The following is a 24,368-nucleotide window of genomic DNA, read 5'->3' on the forward strand; positions in this document are numbered from 1 at the left end:
CACACAAGAAAGCCAGACAAAGAGAAATCTTCATCTGCATCTCAGCAACATAATGTTCCTTTCTGAACGGTGTTGGAACAGTGGGTACACTGTCCAGCTATCAATCTTACTTCCACAGCATTGTCCTCTTTATCTCTGTATTGCAGCAACCTATAAAAATCCTAACATTCCTAAATATTTAGAATGCCTAATTAAGTGAAATGCACATGGCTGTGTAATTATGACATTAAAAGATAAATCAGCACACAAATGGAAAACATGGAATATTCAATACTTCATTCCCTACAAGAGATGGTTTTTGAAATCCTTTACTTCACCTTAGAGGCATTGATTTACAACATGACTTCAGCTCAACTGCTCCAGTTCCTTTTAAAACCGAATCTTGGGCTCTAGAATGAGAGATGTGATTTTGGGAACATTAATCTTGGTGCACACATTAGGCAACTGATCAAAGGTTTCTCTGAAAGAACTGTAATTACATTTCCAGTGAAGGCACTATACTGTCAGAAATCACCAACCATAATGTGCTATTTTTAAACCACTAGTTTAAGCCAGTGGCTTAAACCTTCCTTGAAACTCGTGACCTCAACACTAAACTAAGCTCATGTTTCAAACATACATTATAGCAGTGGAGGAAAAACCGCAGATTTCCAGTTCACTGAAATATGTAGCTTTAAAAGAAAAAAAAAAAAACACAGAAAAAGCAAAACAATTTATTTTCACCTTTTCCTGGAAACATACATATGGATATGTACATATGGATCCATAGTGAATACTTGACCTCTCTCCCAAAGGCCCTTGTATATAGTAGAATGGCCACAGTTTGTAAAAAAACAAAACTCGCCAAAGAAACAAGTAACTTTGAACGTAAGTTTTTGTTATTGATCTTAAATTTGAACCAGAAAAGAATCTTTAAGTCCCAACAGCTGGAACTAGCATGAAGAAAATCTGTATTTTGAAGCGCTTTCTGAAGGTCCACAATACGAGGAGACTGAATAGCAGAAGTTCACAAAAACCCAGTTACAAGAGATGCTTCCTACCATGTTTTTGATAGGGAACAGGCATTCAGTCACTATGAAGTTAGCCTGGCACTGGGTCTTGTAACACAGATTTCATTGTTAGGATTAATGGCAGGTAGCAAGTACAAGGTGTGTAACAACTACCAGCCAGCCCATGTAAGAAAGGGAACAGGCCAACAGCTGAAATCCAATGGATTCCAGGAGAGGGCTCATTTAGACACTGCCTTTCCTCTTGTCCACCATATTTATTTTGTACTTTTAAAACCAGTAACTTTATTGTTACACTAAAAAAAATGTCAGTGAATAGTAACACTGTTTTCAAGCTCTGCCTGTATTTGCAGATTTCCAGAGTAAGCACCTCACCTCCTTATTGCCTTTCCCTCACAGTCAGGACAGTCCTCAGCTGAATTTGCAGACTAAAGGTATTTTACTCATCAGAATGACCCAGCTAGATGACTAATACAATATTTCTCCATTACTTTCACCTGAGCAGTGATTGAGGAAGAGAGTGCTTTAGAGATTTGCAAACCAACTACATAACAGAAACTTACTGCTGCACCCAAAGCAGCTCAACTGTACTCAGAGAACCTGGACTTTAAAGAGGTTGAACAAGAGAGATCAGGAATTGTATCCAAATACCACACAATCGGGACTGCCATTCCATCTCTCACATTGTCAAAGACACGGCTGGAAGCATGATAGATGTTTTGGTTAAAAAAAATAACATCACTTAAAGAATAACTTTTCAAATTAAATAAAACATTTTTTCCTGAAAATAACTACACCTTGAAAAGAATATTCATGCACCTTACCATCCATTCAGATATAATTACATCCACTTTTTCCAAAGGCAGATCTACTTCTTCGATTCTTCCTTTGACCAATGTAATAATACTTTCAAGTTTATTTAATCTGCAAGTCAAAACATAAACAAATTAGTTTCTATTTCTGATTTATGCTGTCAAGAGAGATATACTGACATCTATACTTTGCATTCCCCTCTCCCACCTCGAGCTTCTTCTTTTAACTAATCTAGAAAGCAGTAGAACATAATATTTCTCAGTTTTATTTCAGAGGGAATATTTCCAAGCAGCTAAAAATGGCAGCAGATTAAGTGCCAGGCAAAGATGGCAGACTGTAGATCTGTATATACCTCCAACGTGCCATGCATGCAAATGTGTAAGCTTCAGAAACCAGGAAAATAGAGAAGGGGACAATTTAAAAATGATGGTCCTCTCTATTTAACAGTTGCTTTTCCCCTTTCTCTTCCTTTGACCTCTACAAAATCTACAGCAATCAGAGCCTACTCACCACACTAGGACAGCAATGGAAATTAGCTTCCTCACAAAGCTGTTTTGCACGACTTGGTTTTTTATTTAACCAAACTAGCTGCAAAGTCACCAAGAACAAATATTCCCTCTAGATCAGTATTACAGCTATTCTACAATAAAGGCATCCTCCCCACTGTGATTTTGGGCAAAAGCATCTGCAATGTTCAGTACCTGCAGGAATCAGGTGTTACCTCACATGCATGTAATGGTACAACCATCCTGCACAGGGAAGAAGGTTCCGGGATGGGACTATGGGTTTTGAAACAATAACTACACAACACTGGAATTACTGAGTATGTAAATGCTTGAAATCTACTATTTTTCTTCTTGGCAAACCATATTATAGCCTTTCTTGCACACACCTTTATTATTAAGCTTATTTCTGCTCTTACAGAGGGCAGAAAAGTCTTCTCACCACAGAAATTTATCTTCCCACTGCAGTTCTTATCTCTGCCCCTTCCCTCCCTATCCTGATAGCTTACTCTTACATTCTGTCTGGCTTTCAATGCAGACCAGTAATCACATTAAAAATTCAATCTCAAAGACAATGGGAGAACGATCAGAATGAAGGGAGGGAAAGGAAAGGGTCAAAGGGCTACTTGAACACGTGGGCTGTTGCAAAGATCAATTAAATACTCTACCCAAGACAGTCTTCTGTTAGAAGAGTAGGAGTGCATCACTAATACCATATTTAATGCTATAAACAGAAGTAAAATCAGAAGTTCAAAGTGAAAAATAAAATGTTAAAGAGCTACCACCCGCAACAATAACTTAAGAAGGATAAAAAGAGATCTAAGGATAACTTCCTAAATGACCACAACAAAGGACACAATTTAAAACAAAAGAGAGGAAAAAGATTAATTCATTACATACTTATTTTCAACTATAATGTTTAAAAAAACCCCAAACCAACCAATGTAGTTTACACATTGTAGGAAAAACTGCTGAGATGCTATTTAGGCATTATACTTCAACTTTCTATTCTATCATAGCAGTGATGGATGACAAAAATCAAGTCATCCACTGCACTAGAAATTTTACAGACATTATTCATAGCAAGAAAAGGCAATCATTTAGTTAAAAGGCAGTTTAAGGCTGGTCAGGCTACTTATTCCAGTTTACTTACACACATGGGTTGCACTGTTTCCAGTAATTACCATGCTACAAATCAACCTGAATTCTGGGAGGGACAAAAGCTCTCGAGCACATACTTGAATCACAGGTGGAAGCACACTGCAATAGTCATTTTTAAGCTACACAAAGTTGTTTAGTATTCCAATAAATATTTGTTACTCCAGTGCAAGTTTGTCAGCTTTATTCCCTTAGGAAAAGTAGGTTTAACCAGACAAACATAAATTGTTTTGATGCAAACTGGAGACTTTAACGTGAACAGAACTCTTTATAGCAGAAGGTACCTATAAATGTGCAGCCTCACTGATGACTTGCTGGGTACTTCAAGTGGCAATGCATCACTCTTAATTAAGAGTTTAAGAGTTTTGATTCACTGTTTTTCTTAAAGGTCTGCCCTTCTCCTCACCACAGGTAATACATGTTGACTGGTACTTCTATTCTCCCCCAAGTATAAACAACATTCAAAGGACTTGGTGCACCTGCTGAAAGATATGAACAACCCTAAATTTGTAATCTAGTACATTAGAAATAAAGCCCTATTTCACATTTGTAACCATTTTAAAGATGTCAGGGACTCCTGGGAAGAATTCTCTAAGGAATTCTCTTTTCATGCCAGAAAAGCATTTTAGTCAAAGAGGCACTTACACGCTTAACATGGTACTTTCCTCAAACAGATATTTGATTAATAGAATCACTTTATAGCATCCAAGTGTGCAGTGTTGCACCACCAATTTGTGAAGTGATACCTAACAAATTCAGCCTAGACAATGTCACTTCTGTACAACTCAAGCGTGTATTAAAAAAAACCCTGTCACTCCCAAATTCTTCAGCATCTACCTGGACTTTCTTTTTCACAGTTGCTCTTACAAAATCAACCTAAATGAAAAAACCTACATGCCTCAGCTATCAACAGCACACTTCTACACCTACATTTCTCCTACCTCATGCTAGGAAACCCTTTCTAAGCCTTCAGATGTCACTGTTTCATTTCCACATATGCTCACAGTCTTCCTTAATATCCTCCCCAGGTAAATTAGTGACATGTGAAGTGGACAAATGAACCATGAGATGGGTGGAAAGCTGTCTATACTATGAAGTTCAAGAGGTGAGAGGAAGAGTACAAATCCTAACAGATAGCCAGGTACCAGAAGTGTCCCTCAGGGTTCAGTGTTAGTTCTGATACTAATTAACACTAATTAATGTAGTGACATAATGGGACAGAATGCACCTTCACCAAGCCTGTGGATAATGCTGAATTAGGGATGAGCAGCTGATAGTGTAGGGTTGTTATTTTTTATAACACAGACAAATTGTAGAAATTCTAGACATTATTTAAAATTCCTATATAGAAACAGAAAATTAAACAACTATATATAGACACACATTTGAACAACTTTCACTGAGTTTATCTAAATTGGAACTTTCTTTAACTCGAAGTAGTGCAGCCAGGTAAAGTTTCTCACACCTTCCTGGTCTCCAGTATTGTCTAAAAACCTACAGTTTCATCAGTAGCAACATTTAAAATGTAAGAATGGCAAATGGACAGGCAGTATTCAGTTGGAGCCTGTGCAGCCAGGCAGCACTGGCCCTATAAGACCATTAGGAGGAAGGTCTGTTTTAATCACCCCTACCAAGGGGGTAAACAACTTTACAAAACACCAAAATCTGTGCTATTTCTTCAGGCAAAGAAGGGCTTCAATAAAACACAGACTGCGATAGGTGTTCATTAACTAGCAACACCATTTTAATAACTTTTTACAGTAACACTGACCCTACTTTTCTTGGAACTTTTCCTACCTAATGATGTCCATGGCCTGATAGATGATTTCAGATTGGTCAACTCCAATCACTTTCTTCGCGCCTGCTTTGGCAGCAAACATGGAGAGTATTCCAGTTCCACAGCCAACATCCAAAACCACCTGAAAGTCATAAAATAGAAGTAAAATCATCTTATTTTCCTTGCTATGATTTTTCCACACTTATTTCCATGTCAGTGAGAAAACACATTCCAACAGAAGGAACAAATGGTAGCATCAAGTTTTACTGTCACATGCAGAGATACTTAAGTCAAACTGCAGTTCTAAATCCACACCCTCTACCACCTTTTCCAGATTGAGAATTGAAGCAGATGAGCTGCAGATTAACAAGCACAAGCAATTATTTGGGCAACTAAAATGTTACATGAAGAGGAGAAAAAGGAATCACTAATAATTGAACTTAGCACTGGTACTAAAAAAACATATTCTAACTGCGGTTTTCATTGAGAGTCTATTCAGAAGCTTTATTTAGGAATTCTCTGCCAGAAATGGCCACAGTGCCCCAAAACAGCTATGGCTCAAGATGACTAATTTCAAAATGGTCACTGGCACAGCTTTAACACCTGGATATATTTTCTGTCTAGCACTGTTTATAATCAAAATAAGACCAAAAAAATCCAGTAAGATTTCATGAAAGAAGAGTAAACTTCATCACTACACCTGAAAAAGTACACTCAGCACAGCAACAAGATTCATGAAAATGCCTGGGGTTTGGTATATCACATATTAGCTAGTGTAGGAAGACTGAAAAGACTGAAAAAACGCAAAGCAACTAACAAAAGAGCACCAAATTTATTACTATGTAGAGATGAGCTGCCTGCAATGTTAAACCTCATAAAGAGCGATTTTACCAAGTAGCCTTGTTCAGGCCTTGCTATCAGAACAGTGTATTTCTTCTACCTGCTGCAAACTTTTCAACACTTGAAAACTGATGAATGTGTTATGGTAGATTTTTAAGCTGAGTTTCAGGTTTGATGTTTTCACAGAATCACAGAAGCTGAAAGGCACCTCTGGAGGTGATGAAGGTGCATTTTATTGCATTGATCAGATCATCAGAGGTCTTATTGTTAGAATTCTACTTAATATAGTTAAGCTTTATTAATGGTGTTAAAAAACTCTTAGCACTAAGCCCCAAAACTTTCTGAAGTCTGAAAATCAAAACAAGTTTCCTAAACACTAGGTATAGCCACTCCTACCATGTATAGCATTTAAGCATGAACAGAACCAGAACTGTAAAGAGAGACTTCCTTTCCCATATATGAGACCCTAACATGAGAGTAAGTACAACTTCCTCAACACTTCTAAGTCAACCAGAACACTGAGTTAGAATTATTAGTCATAGCAACAATTTATTAGAAAGGAAAACTTCTTTCACCATCTCTCCTCTTCAGAGCATCCAGTGCTGTGAAACTTGTCTTCACAGCCTTCATGACATTAAATTTTTTTCCAGAGAAGGCATCAATTTCCTCAAGAATCAATTCCCCCCTTTGAGAATTATAACCCCATTTTACAAAATATTTCAAGGTAATAATGCACCCTACTGAAACGTTTTTCAGCTCATGAGCTACTGAGCCTTCTTGCTTCGGCACAACAAAAGCTTTGCATGTGCACTTTTACATTTCACCTGCAAATAGTATCCAAGTAAACACTGAAATGCTCTGCACCTTAGGTCTGCCTGCCTTCTCTTGTCTACAATCCTATACATGGCTACAGAACAATGACCCTGAATAAAACCAGCTGTTTATCCATAGCAGTACAGCATAAGTGAGCTTTTGCTGTGTTGTTCTGGGAAGCAATGACTGAAGAATTGACTGCCACCTGTCTTGGTAGAGTGACCTACTACCTGGAATCACACTAAAAAACATTAGTGTGATGAATTTTTTACAGCTCCTTCTGTAGAGTTTGGCCAGGGAAGTTGTGGATAGATTTATTCGTTCCACTTGCAACTCTCTGCAGCTACATTTCAAAAGGAGTCTCTACAGCCCTCAAGTTACATATGAATATGTTATGGCTACAGAACTCCCTAGGCTGAATCTGCTGGAGACAGGAATAGAAAATAAAAATCAATATTCTTGCAGCTGCTGAAATCTCACACCCCCCAACATCACCTATTTTAACACTCTACCCAGGGTAGTTAACAAAATCACTGAGCCATGAAAGCTGGAAGTCACAGCCAAAATTAAACCCCTGTGAAAGAATGATCTTGATGTACAGTTGCATGAAAGAGAGCAATCACCACAAATTGGAAAAAAATCAAAACAGACACCACTTTGGACATCTGCCCTGGTCACTTAAAAACGCAGATGGAACTCATCTAGCCTTAGGCAGGGGATGGGGGTGGAGAAAAAGGCACCAGAGAGAAAGTATACAAGCTGGAATACATCTGAGGAACAGAAAGACAAGCAGAATGATCACCAATTAGCCTAAGGATAAGGGTCTAAGGCTCACACATTCTTGTGGTGATCACATATGGCCTCTCACCAAAGATCTGGAGCAGCTGGACTGGCGATTTGACTATACAATAATACACTGCAGCAACACATCCTTCTCTGCAGTGTAATCAAAAGTGATATTCTACTTTAAATAACAGAAAAAATTACTTCTAATTCAGAAAAACAGGAGGTCAGGTGATTTGGCCAATTAAATCAATTCCATCAATGAACTCTTAGTAGGAATAATGTTTTAAAAATCTCATTTTATTCCCTGAATATGGCATTGATCTTGCCTCAGACTTCTATTCTACACAAAAACTAAGCATGGCAACAGTGCTTTACCAAGCTATTTTTTCTACCCAAAAATACTCTCATTGTAAAATGGACCACATTTCCTTTTACTGAGTACCTTAACTACTCCTGCTAGGTAATCTAAATTGTCCTATTCTCATCTCAAATACATTTGACAGGTTGAAAATAAAGGCAGCAAGCAGGATTCATACAAGTTTTAATAATTTATTTTGAAAGCTGAGTTCTGAATAAAGTATGCCTAATAAACAGACCTAGATATTCTATTCCAATCTGTCACCATGCAACCACACCTCTTTAGGATACAGCAGATTTGCATCAAAAGTGAGTACGACAAATTCAGCTCTTTGAACAAGCTCCTCCCAAACTACCTCACAAGTGACCTTTTAGAAACAATAAAAAGCACCACCCTGTATTTTGCAGGGAGGAATACAATATGGGAGTTCTAGGAAATACAGTACCAGAATTTTACCCATTTTTAAAAAAAAAAGTAAAGAAACTTTAAGGGAAAACAGCCTTTTTCTTCAAGTTGGAAGTTTCACTTATAAATACGGTTCTGAGAGCATTATATGATACATTAATTTAAGCAAAATATCTTAATATTTTCTTCAGCAGAAGTCTAGAACTCTGAAAAAAAATCCCCTATGTTCTCCATAACTGTGTAGCACGTGAAAGCTACATCAATGTTTGGTCAGACACAGAAGTCAAACAGGGCACTGGTCACATGGATGGGGGTTATTGGGAACTCAAAGCAGTTGAGAATCTGTCTTTCAATTCAATCTCAACACACAATGATGGGTTTGGATCCACTATGAATTTGAGGTAATCTTGATCAAAAAAATGTTGTAAAAACCACGTTCAGAAATCAGTTTGTAGATGTTGTGATAACTGAGAAGGCTTTCTTCAGAGAAGTTGAATGCTTTCACAGCTACAGAGTAAGCACACACATTCTCTCGGCTGTTTCTTGAGCAAATGTATCTACCGTGGGGGTTGAAGCAACATTGACTCTAACAGTTAATCCATGGTTTGTTTTGAATGTTTCCAGTGTGTTCGTACAGTAGAGGAGAAATACAACCAATTCAGAAAAATTACTGTTCCATGAGGACACACATTTCATGTAACTTCATATCAGTCTTGCCCTGTGAAAACCTGCAGTTAGCAATTTCAGGGGCATCTGTGAAACTAAATTTCTCCCAGGAAAGTTTTCTGTCCTTTATTGATTTTTCTGCTTTGCTATATGAGCTGCCCACCTATGCAGTCACCTGCATCATTTAAGTAGCTGGCAGTATAATTTTACAACACTTTCCCTTATTCTCTCATTGTAACTAAAGAGTTTAGAAATGTTCAACAGAAGCAGGCTTGTGACATGAACTGAGACTAAAAAAGGAAGAAAACTATTTCCTAATTTTTTTCTGCTGTAGTTTCCAACTGAAAACTGAAGTAAGATACAAAAAATAGCCACTATCAACCTTGAAATACCTCCTGCCAGGACAAATCTCTCTCACCTCTCCTACAAAGAAAGGCTGAGAGAATTGGGATTGTTCAGCCTGGAAAAGTGAAGGTTTAGGGATGTCCTAATTGCAGCCTTCCAGTACCTGAAGGGAGCCTACAAGAAAGATGGAGAGAGACTAGTTACAAGAGCATGTAGTGACAGGACAAGGGGGAATAGATTTAAACAGGAAGACAGTAGGTTTAGACTAGATATTAGGAAAAAATTCCTCACTGTGAGCGTGGTGACACCCTGGAACAGGTTTCCCAGAGAAGCTGGGAAGTGTCCAAAGGCCAGGCTGGATGGAGCTCTGAGCAAGCTGGTCTAGTGAAAGGTGTCCCTGCCCATGGCAGGGGGGTTGGAACTCAATGATCTTTAAGGTCCCTTCCAACCTAAATCATTCCATGGCTCTATGAACTCAAAACACAGCAAAGTAATCAGCCAGCAGAAAGACAGGGGACAAGAAGAGGATCATAACTGTACAGGGGTCACAACCACTGTAAGGTCATATCAGTACAATCCTCCTCACTGCAAGTGAAACACCAGTTCCTCGTTCTGAGCCCTTTAATAACAACCTACTCTGGAGACACTGAACAACACTAATTCAAAAATCAGTTACACATGAATCCTTTCCCAGCTCTAATAACACAGGGCTTCCAGGACGTTTTTATTCTATCAGGCATACGTAGAAATTCACTTAATTCTGGTAAAGAGGCCCTCAGAGAGATTCCACCTAATACACCAGACAAGAAAGGCTCAGCTTCACCCCGCCGACATAATTAATGAGCATCTCAACGTGGCACACAGCACAGTGACAATGGCCATCACCACTGCTCTTATCAGCACTGTGCACCCTCCAGCAGCTGAATAGCTCTCCACCACCTAATAAAGCCACAGTACATTAAATCAAATCCTGTCACAGTGCCATTCTCCATTCTCAGAGCTACAAAGTAGCCAACCTGAAGGTTTTCTACCATTTGAGAAAAAATTAACCACAGAAATGACTGTATTTTCTGAGCTGTTTTACCTACCTTGTCCTTGAAGATATGTGGGTTTTGATAGATGAAGTCACGATAGCTTTCTGTACGTACTTTATCCTGTTATTTAAAAGCAAAAAGTGTTCATTTTTTTCACTTAGGTACAGCCTGTCATTCAAAAATACTGAAAAACTTCTTTTCAACTTGACCTAAAGATGTTTTGTGTATACTGTACTTACAAGGGCTCTGCAATCATGACACTGGCCATGTAATATCACTTCAAAATTTACTGTCTTTGCAAATGAAGCCAGTTGCCTCAGCTGGACGAAAAATAAGAAATTAGCTCATGGTTTCCTGACCTGCTGCATTTCATTTTGAGTGTTTCAAAGTTCTTAATACCTCTTCACCACTTCCCCGGAACAGCAGAGTGGCAATACTGCACCAACTTTACATAACAACTTCCTCTACAATTTGAAACATTCGAATCACAAGCTCATAAAACATTTTGTTTAATTTTATTCTCTGACTCTCCTGTGACACAAGAGATTTCTTAAAAAAAAAAAAAGTTATGCATCAAATTAACCTGTTCTATTTCTGAACAAACTGCAAATTTGCAAACCTGATGACAAGCTAGTAAATGAAGCTGTACAGCCCATTCTATAAAACTCAATATAGTAAATAAATTTGACTGTAATACAACAGGGATGGAGAAGCTGGAATGTTTTCAAGCATAGAATGAAACATTTATAGTATCTTAGTATATCAAAGGTAGCAATATGGCTCAGTTTACCAGCAAGGTAATCTATTAAAACATTGATTCTCTTACCATGCATCAGCAGGTACACAAACTGACAGCCAAGTACTTGGAATTGCTGTTGCAGTTCAAGTGTTACAGCAAAGTAGGAAAAAAATTTCAGCAATTTTTTATCCAGTGCAAATAATGCTGAAGGATAAAATCCAAATGCTTATATTAAATCTAATATTTTTATACTATGGCAAGATAAGAATTTTTAGGAACAGCAGAGAAACAAAAGAAATTTTCTACAGTGAGAAGGAACAAAGTCTATTTTGATAGAAAATTAAGATCAAAACCAGTGACTGAGAACAAAGGCTTTGTCAATAAAAAATTTGGAGACAGAATTATTTTGAGGCTTGAAAATTCTAAAATCCAGTTTTAAATGTAGAGGTATTATCACACACAACCCAAAGAAATAGGGTTGATTTTAGAAAATTCCACTTTAAAATTATACATAATTAATGAATAAAAAAACCTGTGATCCTTGAAAACCATATTGGTTTACTATGATGTTATATTCACAGCACCTATTTTTAGAGCTTCACCTTTACTGCAGCATATCACAGGATTTTGTTGAAATGACCAAAAAAGTTTAAAAATAAATAATCAAAACTGCAATGTTCAGCATCAATTGAGAAAGCAGTCAGCTGGAAATCTTTCAGCCTCACATCCTGCCCACTCACACTGCCTCAGCACTGCCCCAACTGAATCAATACAATTCGAGCTGCTGCCTCCAGTCAGTCACTTCAGGTGTCTCTGTCCATCAATGCCGCTCTCTCACTCCACATCCACGTGATGCTTTTTTGTTTTGTTTATAAGTAAAATGGTAAGAACATTTATTAAGATGACAGTCAAGGAATTCTTGAGCAAAAATGGCAGAGCAAGGGAAACACTTGCCACTTGGCCAGTGTGAAGTAACAACATTCTTCCTCCCATTTCTGAAGTGTATGCAGAAAAAAAAACAAACAACCCAAATTGAAACTTCATCCTACCACTACCAGGCATAAAGAAAAAAAAGGTTTGACTGAACAATGTCAGAAACAGATTTACAATTCAGACAGCAAAACTCCTTTCCTAAAAACTGTCATGTAGCAAGTCACTACATTTATGTAAATAAGGTAAACATGAAAAGAAAAGAAAAAATCCAAGTGACTGCCTACCATATAGGAAAAATTTCAATGTACACACAATGAAAAATAATTGGTGTTGTATGCTTCAGAAACTCAAAAGTCTTCCTAAAAGCTTTCTGAGAAACATACCCTGAAATCAATAAAATACAATTTTGTACCAATCTCCTTGTGCAGAGATGTAGATTTATTATAAACTTTACTTGTCCTATAGCCTATAACATCTCAAATGTCAGATTTACACCACTGCAAAACCAAAAACCCATCATTTCTATCTATCTTTCAAGACTTCAGTTATATTTCTATAGACTATACATTTTGGAAAACATCCTTCTACTTCTGCAGCTGTGTCTGTGCTTCTGTAAAATCCTCTCCCCTTAATATTAACCTCGTGCTTATACTATTCTTACCATAGATTCACATGCATTTCTACAGTGGGCCCACTAAATGATTTAGAAAGCTGAAAACTTTCTGTGCTCGCTGCAAGGACAAAGTGACTTCGCAAATCTGTATTCTACCTTTACATTAGACAGCAATTTTATTTAATTCTGGCTTAAAATTATAAAACTGTTTATAATTTTCATAACAATATCTTCTCTGAAAGGACGCATTAAGAGATTCTCATTTACATGTCAATTAGAAGCTATTGGGCTTCGTATTTTTTATTTTAAAGTTAAAATAGGCTTGCCTATGAAAAGTTTTAGGCATTAATTTTATCTTTATCATACAAAAGGAGCACACTTTTTTTTTCAGCTGTTCAATTTCATGTTATAATACGTTGAACCAAGCACAAGTACCAATTTCTGTTTACCTAGTGCAATAGGAAACCACAATATTTGAGAAATGGTCTTGCCTAACAAATTTCAATTGTTAGGCAAATTTAAAACTAAAGAAAAATATTCACTGTCTGTACTATGTTTTATCCTCTATCTTTTAAGCATGCAGGAAAAAGCTGCTTTTGGTAAGGTCAGGCTCTGTTACTGTAATATCAAGCATATCTGTACATGATTTCATGTTCCTAATGCCTCCCATAAACAGAATTTATACAAAGGAAGTAAAACTGGAAAAAGATCTCTCAGCCCAATTCTTGGAGAAAAAACTATCCTGGATAGAAAGGGTTAAAAATGCAGCTGCTCTGCAGTATATTTATGGGCACACAGCCCATTTCCTTCTTTCTGCTCTTTAGTCCTACTAAGATGCAGGTGAGGTGACTTTCTAACCTTTAGCATCTCTTCGTGTATCCCATAATGCCCATAGGAGCTGAAGTAAACACCATCCTCATCCTCCTGAAGGTCTGCAATGGCGCTGGATGATGAGCTGCTCCTGACATCTGTGTTCATCACAAAATCCTGGGCAAATTGTCTGTAATCAATTTGAAATATACCCTTGAGACGTGTTTATGGGACCATAAAAGTGGGGGGGGGGGGGGGGGGGGGGGCAGAAAGGGCTTGGAAGAGGGAAGGAATCCAGGCTGCTCAGGGGTTTGCCAACAATGGGCCCGGCTTTAGGTGTGCACATTCTCCCTCTGCAGGCTCCTCCGGGCTGCTGCACCACTGCAATCCCTGCTTTCTGCTTACAGCGAGCAATTATTCACAGTGAAATCCCGGGATTTAGTTTCTATTTTTAAGGAAGGATCATCTATATTTTGCTCGGTGGCACCAAAGCCAGCACCACAGTGCTTGAGGTGTTTCAGGATGTGCAGTGCAGATATGGACTCAATTCAAAGAGCACAAGAACTACAGCCCACACAACACTGTGTGACTAGTGGGAGGTAGAAGGAAGTATTTTAAAACTGAGCATTTGGGTGAAAACAAAAGAGAGCTTAACATTCAATTTGTTACTTTAATTTCATGCTGCTTATTTTTCCTCCTCCATGGTCTTGCATTCCTAAAACACATGAGGAAAGGCTGAGAGAATTGGGATTGTGCAGCCTGGAGAAAAGAAGGCTCCAGGGTGACCCTACTATAACCTTCCAGGACCTGAAGGGGCTACAAGAAATCTGGAGAGGGACTTTGGACAAGGACATGGAGTGACAGGACAAGGGGGAATGGCTTTGTGCTGAAAGACAGTAGATTTAAATCGGATATTAGGAAGAAATTTTTGACCATGAGGGTGGTGAGGCCCTGCCACAGGTTGCCCAGAGAAGCTATTGCACTTCCACACCCTGGAAGTCTTCAAGGCCAGGCTGGACAGGGCCCTGAGCAATCATGGCAGGGGGGTTGGATGTAGATGACCTTTAAGCTCCCTTCTAACCCAAACCATTCCATGATTCTATGTTCCCTTATTCCTCAAAGCAGTTTTCATGATACAATACACAAATCAAGGGTTTTATGATGAAAACACAATTAGAAGTTGACAAGCAAACAGCTCATACTACACCCACAAGTAAGTGAAAAACCTCACATGCTTCAGTCAGACAATATTCCTCCAAGGTCTACAGCCCAACAGCAACAAAACTTACACCCTAGACCACTCCAAAACCACCAACACTTACCTTTAACAGTGATCATACTTTCTTAAATGAAACTTGACATACAGAAGCTGTAGGTAACACCTCATTACCAGTACCACCTTTATAGAACATGAAAACCAAAAAAACTATTTCACCCCTGGCATATCAAAACCTCTCTGCTCAACTAGTTTGGATGGGGGAGAGAATATGGTAAGGGAATTTGTACTAAAATTTTGACAGTATCAGCAACTTCCTATACAGGTCTGGATCTTATTTTTAATATTGCTCTTCACCATGGCAGTTTGCATTTGCCTTACTTTTAGATGACTATCTAAATGATAAAAATTTAAACTTCAAAAAATCAGATTCTTTGTCATACAATTAAGTATAATTAGCACTGTGTGAGATTTAAATTATTTTAAATTTAAAATTCTTCAAAATGAATTCAGCCAATAGTTCCTCAAGCAGACAAATGCAACACAAATGCACCAAAGAAAGTCTAGAGACAGAGCTGCCCTCCAGTCTTTTTAATCAAGAAAAAAGGTAAGTAAAGACAAAAGCCAGAACCTCTAAACAGGTGACAGATTAAAAAATTCACCATATACAAGCCATGTTCCTATATCTCTAAGTTACATCTAGTGCCAGAGGAGAGCTGATTTACAGAACTGTTACCATCTTTATTTTGCACAGGTTTACCTGAAATGAAACATCTGCAGATGGTCTCTTTCCGTGGAGGAACCTCCAGCATAAACCAGTATCACTATGAACTACAGCATATTAACTACTACAAGGCAACTGGTTCATCTGTCCATAATTTAAAACTGAGCTGCTTCAGCAGATCTACATCTGGCTACTTTTGCTGCCAGACAAAGGAACAGGCTGCATTGCAAAGGAAAATTAAAAGGCTCCCTCTTACGGGAGCAGATAACTTGATACACTAACCTCAACAAAATATAACCCTGACTGAAGTTTAGAGCTCAAAAGAAATTCAGCTGATGACCTGAAGTGGGTTTTTTGTTTTAAATGAAAATGAATGGAAGAAGAGGAAGACAAGAAGACACACAGAAAAAAAAGGCCAAGTTTTCAAAGCACGGTGCCAAATTTGTTTCATTCTTACTGTTTATGATCAATTAATGCATAATGTAACCAGAGACACCAGAGAAGCACTGTGTGCTATGATTTCAGTTTGCAAAAGGCAAACCTGACTGAAGACGAACCTCCTCATTTTTGAAATAAAGAATTGTTCACAGCTGAGAAGATCTAAACACATGAATTTATTTTGGTCTACTTAGTTACCAATAAGACCAAGTGTGTAATATCAAAATGTACAAACCCTCAAATGTATTTTACAAAACAAGGCTTTTGCCGACTAACTTCCTCACAAAAGAACACGAATTATTTTTCCAAGTCTCCTAAAAACAACTTCAGTTCTTCCGTGTCCAATCAGTGTAATCTTGAAATGACATGTTTGTACAGGATTTAATCCTACATGTCCCATTTCATCCATGAGCATCATCAATCCATATTTTGCAGACCTCAAGATTTAGAAGTGGAGTGTACAGCTACAGGGATGTCCTGATTCCTGACTGTGATGAACCGAATATTTTCACTAACAGAACCCACATCTAAGACTGAAAAGCAGCTGAAAAAAGTTGATTTATTAATTTCACTGAGAGTTTCTCCAAACTGTAAGTGGACTCTACCACTAACAATCATTGTTTGGAGCCAACTCTGACAACGTTTGGAGTCCCATATTTTATTTGTCAGTCTCTCTCTCTCTGCTCCACTGTGTACATCCTCAGCGTTTACATTCTTATCTAAAGGATTAACAGAAAAGTGTCTCAAAAACTAAGAGTGGTCTGAAGCAAAATATATGTTTCTGAGCCATGTGCTTGCTTAGCTTTCCCAAGCATACTTTGGTTTTTCAATCTGTGCAGGTTTTGTGCATTTTTTACGAACCATCTAAAAGACATTTACTGATCCTCTACAATGCACAAGTCAAACCTGCAGTCCCAACACAAGTCAAGAGGTTACATTCTACAACATCTTCGAATTTCTACTGTCTTCTCACCTAAAACACAACAAATAAGAACACCCCAAAACTTCAGTTCAAACACTTACTTCATTTTCTGAAGATCCTCCTGTGCTCTAGCCAAGGCTGCTTCTGCGGCTCTTGCTCTGTGTTCTGCGTGTTTTAACTGTTCAAGGAGCACCGTGGTATCATTTAAACCATTACAGGGCACAACATTTGCAGGTTCACAAAGATCTTCTATATCTGATGAAATGAAGAGGGACAAAAACCCACCTACCAGTCATGTGTTGCTTCACAGTAGATCATAAACATAAAATGCTATTTCTGCCTTTGGATGATTTGTAAAAGTGGGTTGTTTTACAAAAGACATGACTGAATTTAACAGGACTAACTGCACAATACAATACTACTCGAAAAAGCGAATATGCTAGAAGCATCCTCTAAGTTAATAAAGCAAATAAATCCAAAATTCAGGCTTCTTTAAATACCAGTGTTTGATTAACCATAGAGGAGACATTTGGTTTAGAGTATAATTAAATTAATTACAGCTCTATCCTCCTTTTTTCCAATTATGTTATTCTGAGGCCAAAAGTGCTGTTAATGGTAATGGTAAAAGGTAAGAAATTATATAAATTTAAAATGTCTTAGTAATTAGAGAGTAACTCTCAATTTTCAAACCAATTCCTTGGGCTTTTAGAAAGCTTACAAACACATAAAATTCAGAAGAGCATAAACAGAGTGAATCTAGATGAAACATTGCTTTTTGACTACAATGCAGACTCAGCACTAGGTCCCATTCACCTCTTGCTAAATTCAGCTGATTTCAACAGAGGTCAGTGGAGAAAAAAAATTATGCTACTGTGGTTTAGGATATAGTAGGAAGTTACTGCCAGTTGACTGAGCAAAAGACTTCACTAAAAAAACCACGTATCTATCCTTTTTAATCATGGAAGACTGTTTGAGCCATGGGACTGAAAGAAAGCATTTAATATTTCAGAAGTTCAGCTCACCCCCATAACGCTTAAGCAACTGCAAGTGGCACACAAAGCACCTCAAAAGTCTACAACTCGGGCAAAGAGCACACATTAGGCAGGAGCTGATCCAGGGAAACGTGAACTCTCTGAAGCAACCAACCCATGTCCTCTAGCAGGCACTATCTCTGCTGCCATGCAATAGGGTTCACTTAGAAAGGGGGAAAACTGCATTCCAGAGTGTAGAGAATCCACAAGCCCTAAGCACCTTATGGTTTAGCTGAAAGATGTGCAAGTATAAGAGTGAGAGCAGTGCACCTGATGATATGTGGTAACACAGTGAAGGAAGAATATGGTCAGGCTGGATAGTGGGGTTCCTTTACAGTGATGGGGGTCCCGGCCAGGCTGGGGCCTTGATAGGCACCCCAGCCTTGGATGAGTGGGGGGGTTGGTTGGTTGCTTTGTTTGTCTGTTTGGTTTTGGCTCACCTGTGGCTTCTGCACAGCTGCGGCATGTTCTAGATGTGTCTGCTTTGCTCTGTTGCGTCCTGAAGGGGTGGACAGGGCGGGGGTTGTTCCTGGGTGTCTCCTTGAGATTGTGTATAGTTAGGTGATAGTGGGGTGGGAAGTGAGGGACTTGCCCAGATCGCTCTGACAGGCACAGACCATGTGTGCCCCTATGTGGTTGCGAGCTATGCTGGCCATGGTACATGCCATCGGTAGGGTCACCCATGCCAGACAGGTCAAAACCGTAGGGTCAGATACATTACATTCTTGGGCAGGATGAGCTCGTTAGCCTTCTGGCAGTCATCCTAGGAGAAGGACAACTCTAATCTCAAACCCGGGCAGATGGAGCTCGCTTAGCCCTGTAAGGCCATCCATCTAAGAGAAGGTCACTCTAATCAAACCTACGTCCTGAGGACCTCGCTGCCACCGTCCAAGCTCGCTTGGCCCTGGCAGATGAACCTCAGGATTAAAGGGTGGGTTCAGTTCCGCGCATACTGCATCTCACCTAAAAAATCCATTGCGCAGGCTTGAAGGCTTTACCCACATGCAAAAAGTCCTGCAGCGACGGGCGAGGGTCGAAACGGTAGGTGAAAGGTGCACTGGGAGCCGCAGACTCAACCCTGCATGCAGGCGGTTCAGGATATTGGTCATTTGAGACTGACGGAGATGACAGTCTCTTGGGGCAGCACCCTGAACGACCAAGCAGCCTTTTCAAGGACAGCACTGCTTGCTCCACTCGGAGAGGGGCCTAGAAAAGGTGGCCTAAACAAAGCTCATCTCCACCTTCACCCGGTTGGTTAACCGCAGACCGACGGGCATCTTCTTCCAATGCGGTCGCACAAAGAGCAAAAGACAAAGGCACACACCTGCCTTCAAAGGTGTACCTAAACTAACTCTAGCATGTTGGAACATCAGAACCATGCTCGATTCTGTGAATAGCGGACGTCCTGAGCGACGTTCTGCCCTAATTGCCCATGAACTGGCTCGTCTCAACATCGACATTGCTGCTCTCAGTGAAGTTCGCCTTCACGAGGAAGGCAGCCTCAGAGAACATGGTGCCGGTTACACACTCTTTTGGTCAGGTAAGCCCAGAACCGAAAAACACCTCTCAGGTGTCGGTTTCATGATCAAAAACTCTATTGTCCCTAAACTCGAAAATCTGCCGACAGGTCACTCCGACCGCATTATCTCCCTACGCCTTCCACTAAACAACAAGCATCACGTTGTCATCTTTAGTATATATGCCCCAACTCTCCAAGCTGACCCTGCTGAAAAAGATAAATTCTACACTGACCTGCGCTGCCTTACCCAAAAGGTGCCCGCAGATGATAAGATCATTATCCTTGGTGATTTCAACGCCAGAGTAGGTAAGAATTTTGAAGCCTGGAAAGGAGTATTAGGCAAGCATGGTATTGGAAACTGCAATGATAATGGTCGACTTCTGCTAGAATTCTGTGCAGAGCAACAGTTTACCATAACTAATACTATCTTTCAGCAGAAAAATAGTCTGAAGACAACCTGGATGCACCCCAGGTCTAAGCATTGGCACCTCATTGATTATGTCTTGGTGCGTCGGAGAGATGTCCGCGATGTCCTCCACACCCGCGTGATGCCCAGCGCAGAATGCCAAACAGACCATCGGCTTGTGCGCTGTAAACTCAACTTCATTCTCAAATTCAAACCCAAAAGGGGCAGTATCCCAAGGAGAAGACTTCAAGTTAACGATCTCCAATCAGCCACAGTAAGAGAAAGATTCCAGACAAATCTTCAAACCAGGCTCGAAAACCATCCCACAAATCCTGCAGATTCCTCTCCTGAAACAATTTGGCATCATATTAAAAGCTGCATCCTGCAATGCTCTCAAGAATCCTTAGGGTTCTCCCTCAAGAAGAACAAGGACTGGTTTGATGAAAACAATCAAGAAATCCAGGACTTGTTGAGGAAGAAGAGAACTGCCCACCAAGCACACCTTGCACTGCCATCCTGTCACGCAAGAAAAATAGCCTTTCGTCTTGCATGCAGCAAGCTTCAGCAGAAACTCCGTGACATCCAGAACAAGTGGTGGACCGATCTAGCTGCAAAAACTCAACTATGTGCAGATACAGGGGATCACAAAGGTTTCTATGAGGCCCTGAAAACAGCATATGGGCCTACGTACCAAGTCCAAAGCCCACTACTCAGTGCAGATGGTCAAACGCTTCTGACGGATAAAACCTCCATTCTGAATCGATGGTCTGAACACTTTCAGACTCTTTTCAGCACCAACCGTGTAGTACAAGACTCAGCAATTCAGTCCATCACACAACAACCGGTGAAATTCGAATTGGATACTGCCCCCACTTTAGGAGAAACCCTCAAGGCCATACAGCAGGTGAAAATTGGCAAGGCAGCTGGGGTTGATGGAATTCCACCCGAAGTCTGGAAACATGGGGGCCTTGCACTCCATGCTAAATTTCATGAGCTTGTGGTGCGCTGTTGGGAACTAGGCGAACTACCTTCAGACCTTCGTGATGCAGTCATCATCACCTTGTATAAGAAGAAAGGTACTAAATCTGACTGCTCAAATTACCGTGGTATTACTCTGCTCTCCATTGCTGGCAAAATCTTGGCAAGAATACTCCTGAACAGACTAATACCCGCTATAGCAGAAGAAATTCTACCTGAAAGTCAGTGTGGCTTCAGAGCCAACAGGAGCACCACAGACATGATATTTGTTCTCAGACAACTGCAAGAGAAGTGTAGGGAACAGAACAAAGGTCTCTATGTAACCTTTGTCGACCTCACCAAGGCTTTCGATACTGTGAGCAGAAAAGGTCTTTGGCAGATTTTGGAACGCTTAGGTTGTCCCCCCAAGTTCCTTAAAATGATCATCTCACTTCATGAGGATCAGCATGGCCAAGTCAGATATGGCAACACACTTTCTGAGCCCTTTCTAATAAAGAATGGTGTGAAACAAGGCTGCGTTCTCGCTCCTACCCTATTCACAGTCTTTTTCAGCATGATGCTCCAAAGGGCCACGGCAGACCTCGATGATCAGGACGGTATCTACATTCGATATCGTACTGATGGAAGCCTATTCAACCTAAGGCGACTGAAGGCCCACACCAAGACCCTAAACCATCTTGTCCGGGAGCTGCTTTACGCTGATGACGCCGCCCTTGTTGCCCACACGGAAGCAGCTCTGCAGCGTTTAACATCCTGCTTTGCAGACGCTGCTGAGCTCTTTGGGCTGGAAGTCAGCTTAAAGAAGACTGAAGTTCTCCATCAACCTCCACCTCAGGAAGTCCTCCATCATCCCCACATCACCATCGGCCAGTCAGAACTCAAATCAGTCCAACAGTTTAATTACTTAGGCAGCCTCATCTCCTCAGATGGTAAGATCGACGGGGAGATAGATAATAGGTTAGCGAAGGCATATAGTGCCTTTGGAAAACTTCATAAAAGAGTATGGCGTAATAAACACTTGAAGAAAAGTACCAAGATCAGTGTTCACAGAGCCATAGTGCTGTCTACTCTTTTATATGGTTCCGAATCATGGGTCATCTACCGCCACCACCTGCGTCTCCTAGAACGCTTCCATCAACGCTGCCTCCGTACAATCCTGAACATCCGCTGGTCAGATTATGTGACCAATACATCTGTTCTTGAACAGGCAGCAATCACAAGTATTGAGGCCATGTTACTGAGAACACAGCTGCGATGGGCAGGGCACGTCTCCAGGATGAAGGACCACCGCCTCCCTAAGATCCTGCTTTATGGTGAACTTGCCTCCGGCTGCCGCAAGAGAGGAGCTCTGAAGAAAAGATACAAGGACTCCCTGAAGCAACAACTCAGCCTCGGGCATATTGATCACCATAACTGGTCTACTCTGGCCTCCAATCGGGAGTCCTGGAGACAGACCATTTATAACGCTGCTGATGCTTTTGAGAAGGCACGCAGGATCACTCTTGAGGAGAAAAGACAACGCAGAAAGAATCGAGCCTTGCAGAATATACCATCTAAGGAGTCTTTCTGCTGTGTCTTTTGCAACCGGACGTGTCTATCTCGTATTGGCCTTTTTAGCCACCAACGCGCTTGCATGAAAAATGGGTAGAGCCCTTCCCAAATCTTCGTTCGCGAAGCCTAGCCATGATGATAAGAGTGAGAGGATCACGGGCAGCAAAAATAACTTCAAAAGTCAAACTGAAGTCTCTCAAGAATATCTGACGAACTGTCATGAGAGAGAAACTAAGGCTGCTTGTTCTGATCCCCAGAACCACTAAAGAATCAGAACTTATGTAGTATCTTATACTGGGTTGGTCCAAAATAGAACCTGTATAAAAGATGTTTTCAACAAGGCAAATTACTTGTAGTTCACATTTTTGAATGAACGCACCAGATTTTAAATATCACCTATTTAAATATCTAAATATTGTGAAGCTTTAAAAGCTTCACAAATCTCCCAGTGAAGGTCAGGTGGAGTGTCTCTTTGATCAGCATAATTACTACACAGAGCATCTCTGATATGAGAATTTGCTACAATAAGCAAATGCAGGTAATAAAAAAGGGCTATGGAAATCTCAGTCTCTAAAATATCAATGCACAACATGCAGTAAAAATATCAGAGTGTAACTTACTGTCATGACTTCAGCTACTATGTGGACTTTCTCATGTATGTAAATCAACTGAAAAACAGTGGCATGAACTCTGACACCACCACATTTACCCTACAATGTAGTGCAGTCATACTGAAACAGTATTTACCAAACTGAAGGAGGAGATCATCTTCTAGTTCTGGTTTCAGATATTCCTCTCCTTCCCAAGGCAGTGGGCTGTTGAGAGAACTCAAATATGCTCCTGTTGGTTTCTAGACAGGAGAAGAGCATGTAAGCTAAGTTTCTTTGAAAACACCAGCCCTTCAGTCTCATTCAAGAAAAAATGCAAAGACCTGTTCTTTCACACATTAAAATATACAGGGTATTATCGAAGGAGCTTTGTAGCAAAGGCTGAGAAAGCCCAGGCAGCTACAGCATCAAGGAATTCAAGTAAAGCACTGATTGAAGGATACTTGCAGGATTACACTGCTATCAAGAACCAAGTTTACTCAGGTGTTTGGCTGTGTCAGATTCATAGCTTCCAAGAGGGCTAATCAATAAACCCCAGATGCTAATCCTGTCAGGTGTTTTAACATGAACACTGCTGCAGGGACTAATGTCAGAAACGCTGCATTCTCTCCCATTTGCATCCAGCCAGTTAATATTTTGTCAGGAAAGGAAAGGTCGGATTCTGGACTTCAATTTTTGCCTTTCTGGGTTTACTCTGCATAGACAGTTATGCGTTAAGTAACTATTTGAGGATTTAAGATTTGAGGAATTAAGTAAAAACATGCTTAACGAGGTAAGGTGGTATTAAGTTTAAACCTAAACTTCTAGGGAACAACCAAGGAACACGCTTCAAAGTCACAGAACACACAAAATACACCCAGGCCTATCTTAAAATTGTAGGCTCCCATTAGCTTTCCTGATTCTGGCATCATTTTAGCAGAGATTAAAGTTCTGCAACCTGAGGGATCAGGCGTTGTCCTTACTAAGTAGGGGTCTGGCCAGCTCACACCCTCAGGAAACACTCTTTTACACCAACACACAGGCAAGGACTGAGATATTTCAGTTATTGACAAGTGAACCCATTTCTGAGGCAAGACAGCAAAGGCCAAGACAAATTAACAAAACAAGGTGATACTACATAGCATGGAGGCTTTTTGCAAGTCTGAACACTCTCTTCTGAAAACAGTAAAACTCACAAATTAAATACAATTTAAATTAAAACAACTTCATATCTATATAAACCAATCAACAGCTATTTTAATTCCTGTGATTTCTTATTTCTAGAACTACAATACAAAATCTCATGCAGTTATTAAAAAAGGCAAACTGAAAGCACAGCACCTTGACTCCCTATTCTCTAGACACAGATTACAGAAGTAGTATGTGGCACACCTAC

General features: G+C 40.0%; 1 protein-coding gene across 1 annotated transcript in view; it reads right to left on the minus strand.

Annotated features, from left to right (window-relative positions):
- Positions 1–24,368, minus strand: part of PRMT3 (protein arginine methyltransferase 3) — a 66,017-nt gene that overhangs the window by 38,913 nt on the left and 2,736 nt on the right. Inside the window, exons 4-9 of the mRNA XM_027696340.1 lie at positions 23,133–23,235; positions 17,002–17,155; positions 13,649–13,790; positions 10,560–10,625; positions 5,279–5,400; positions 1,832–1,931 (exon numbers count right to left, since the gene is read on the minus strand). Coding sequence (XP_027552141.1) covers positions 1,832–1,931; positions 5,279–5,400; positions 10,560–10,625; positions 13,649–13,790; positions 17,002–17,155; positions 23,133–23,235 — 687 coding nt within the window. The remainder of the gene's footprint in view (positions 1–1,831; positions 1,932–5,278; positions 5,401–10,559; positions 10,626–13,648; positions 13,791–17,001; positions 17,156–23,132; positions 23,236–24,368) is intronic.

Source organism: Neopelma chrysocephalum, unplaced genomic scaffold (assembly GCF_003984885.1).
Source record: "Neopelma chrysocephalum unplaced genomic scaffold, ASM398488v2 Primary Assembly neopelma1_106b, whole genome shotgun sequence".
Classification (NCBI taxonomy): Eukaryota; Metazoa; Chordata; class Aves; order Passeriformes; family Pipridae; genus Neopelma; species Neopelma chrysocephalum.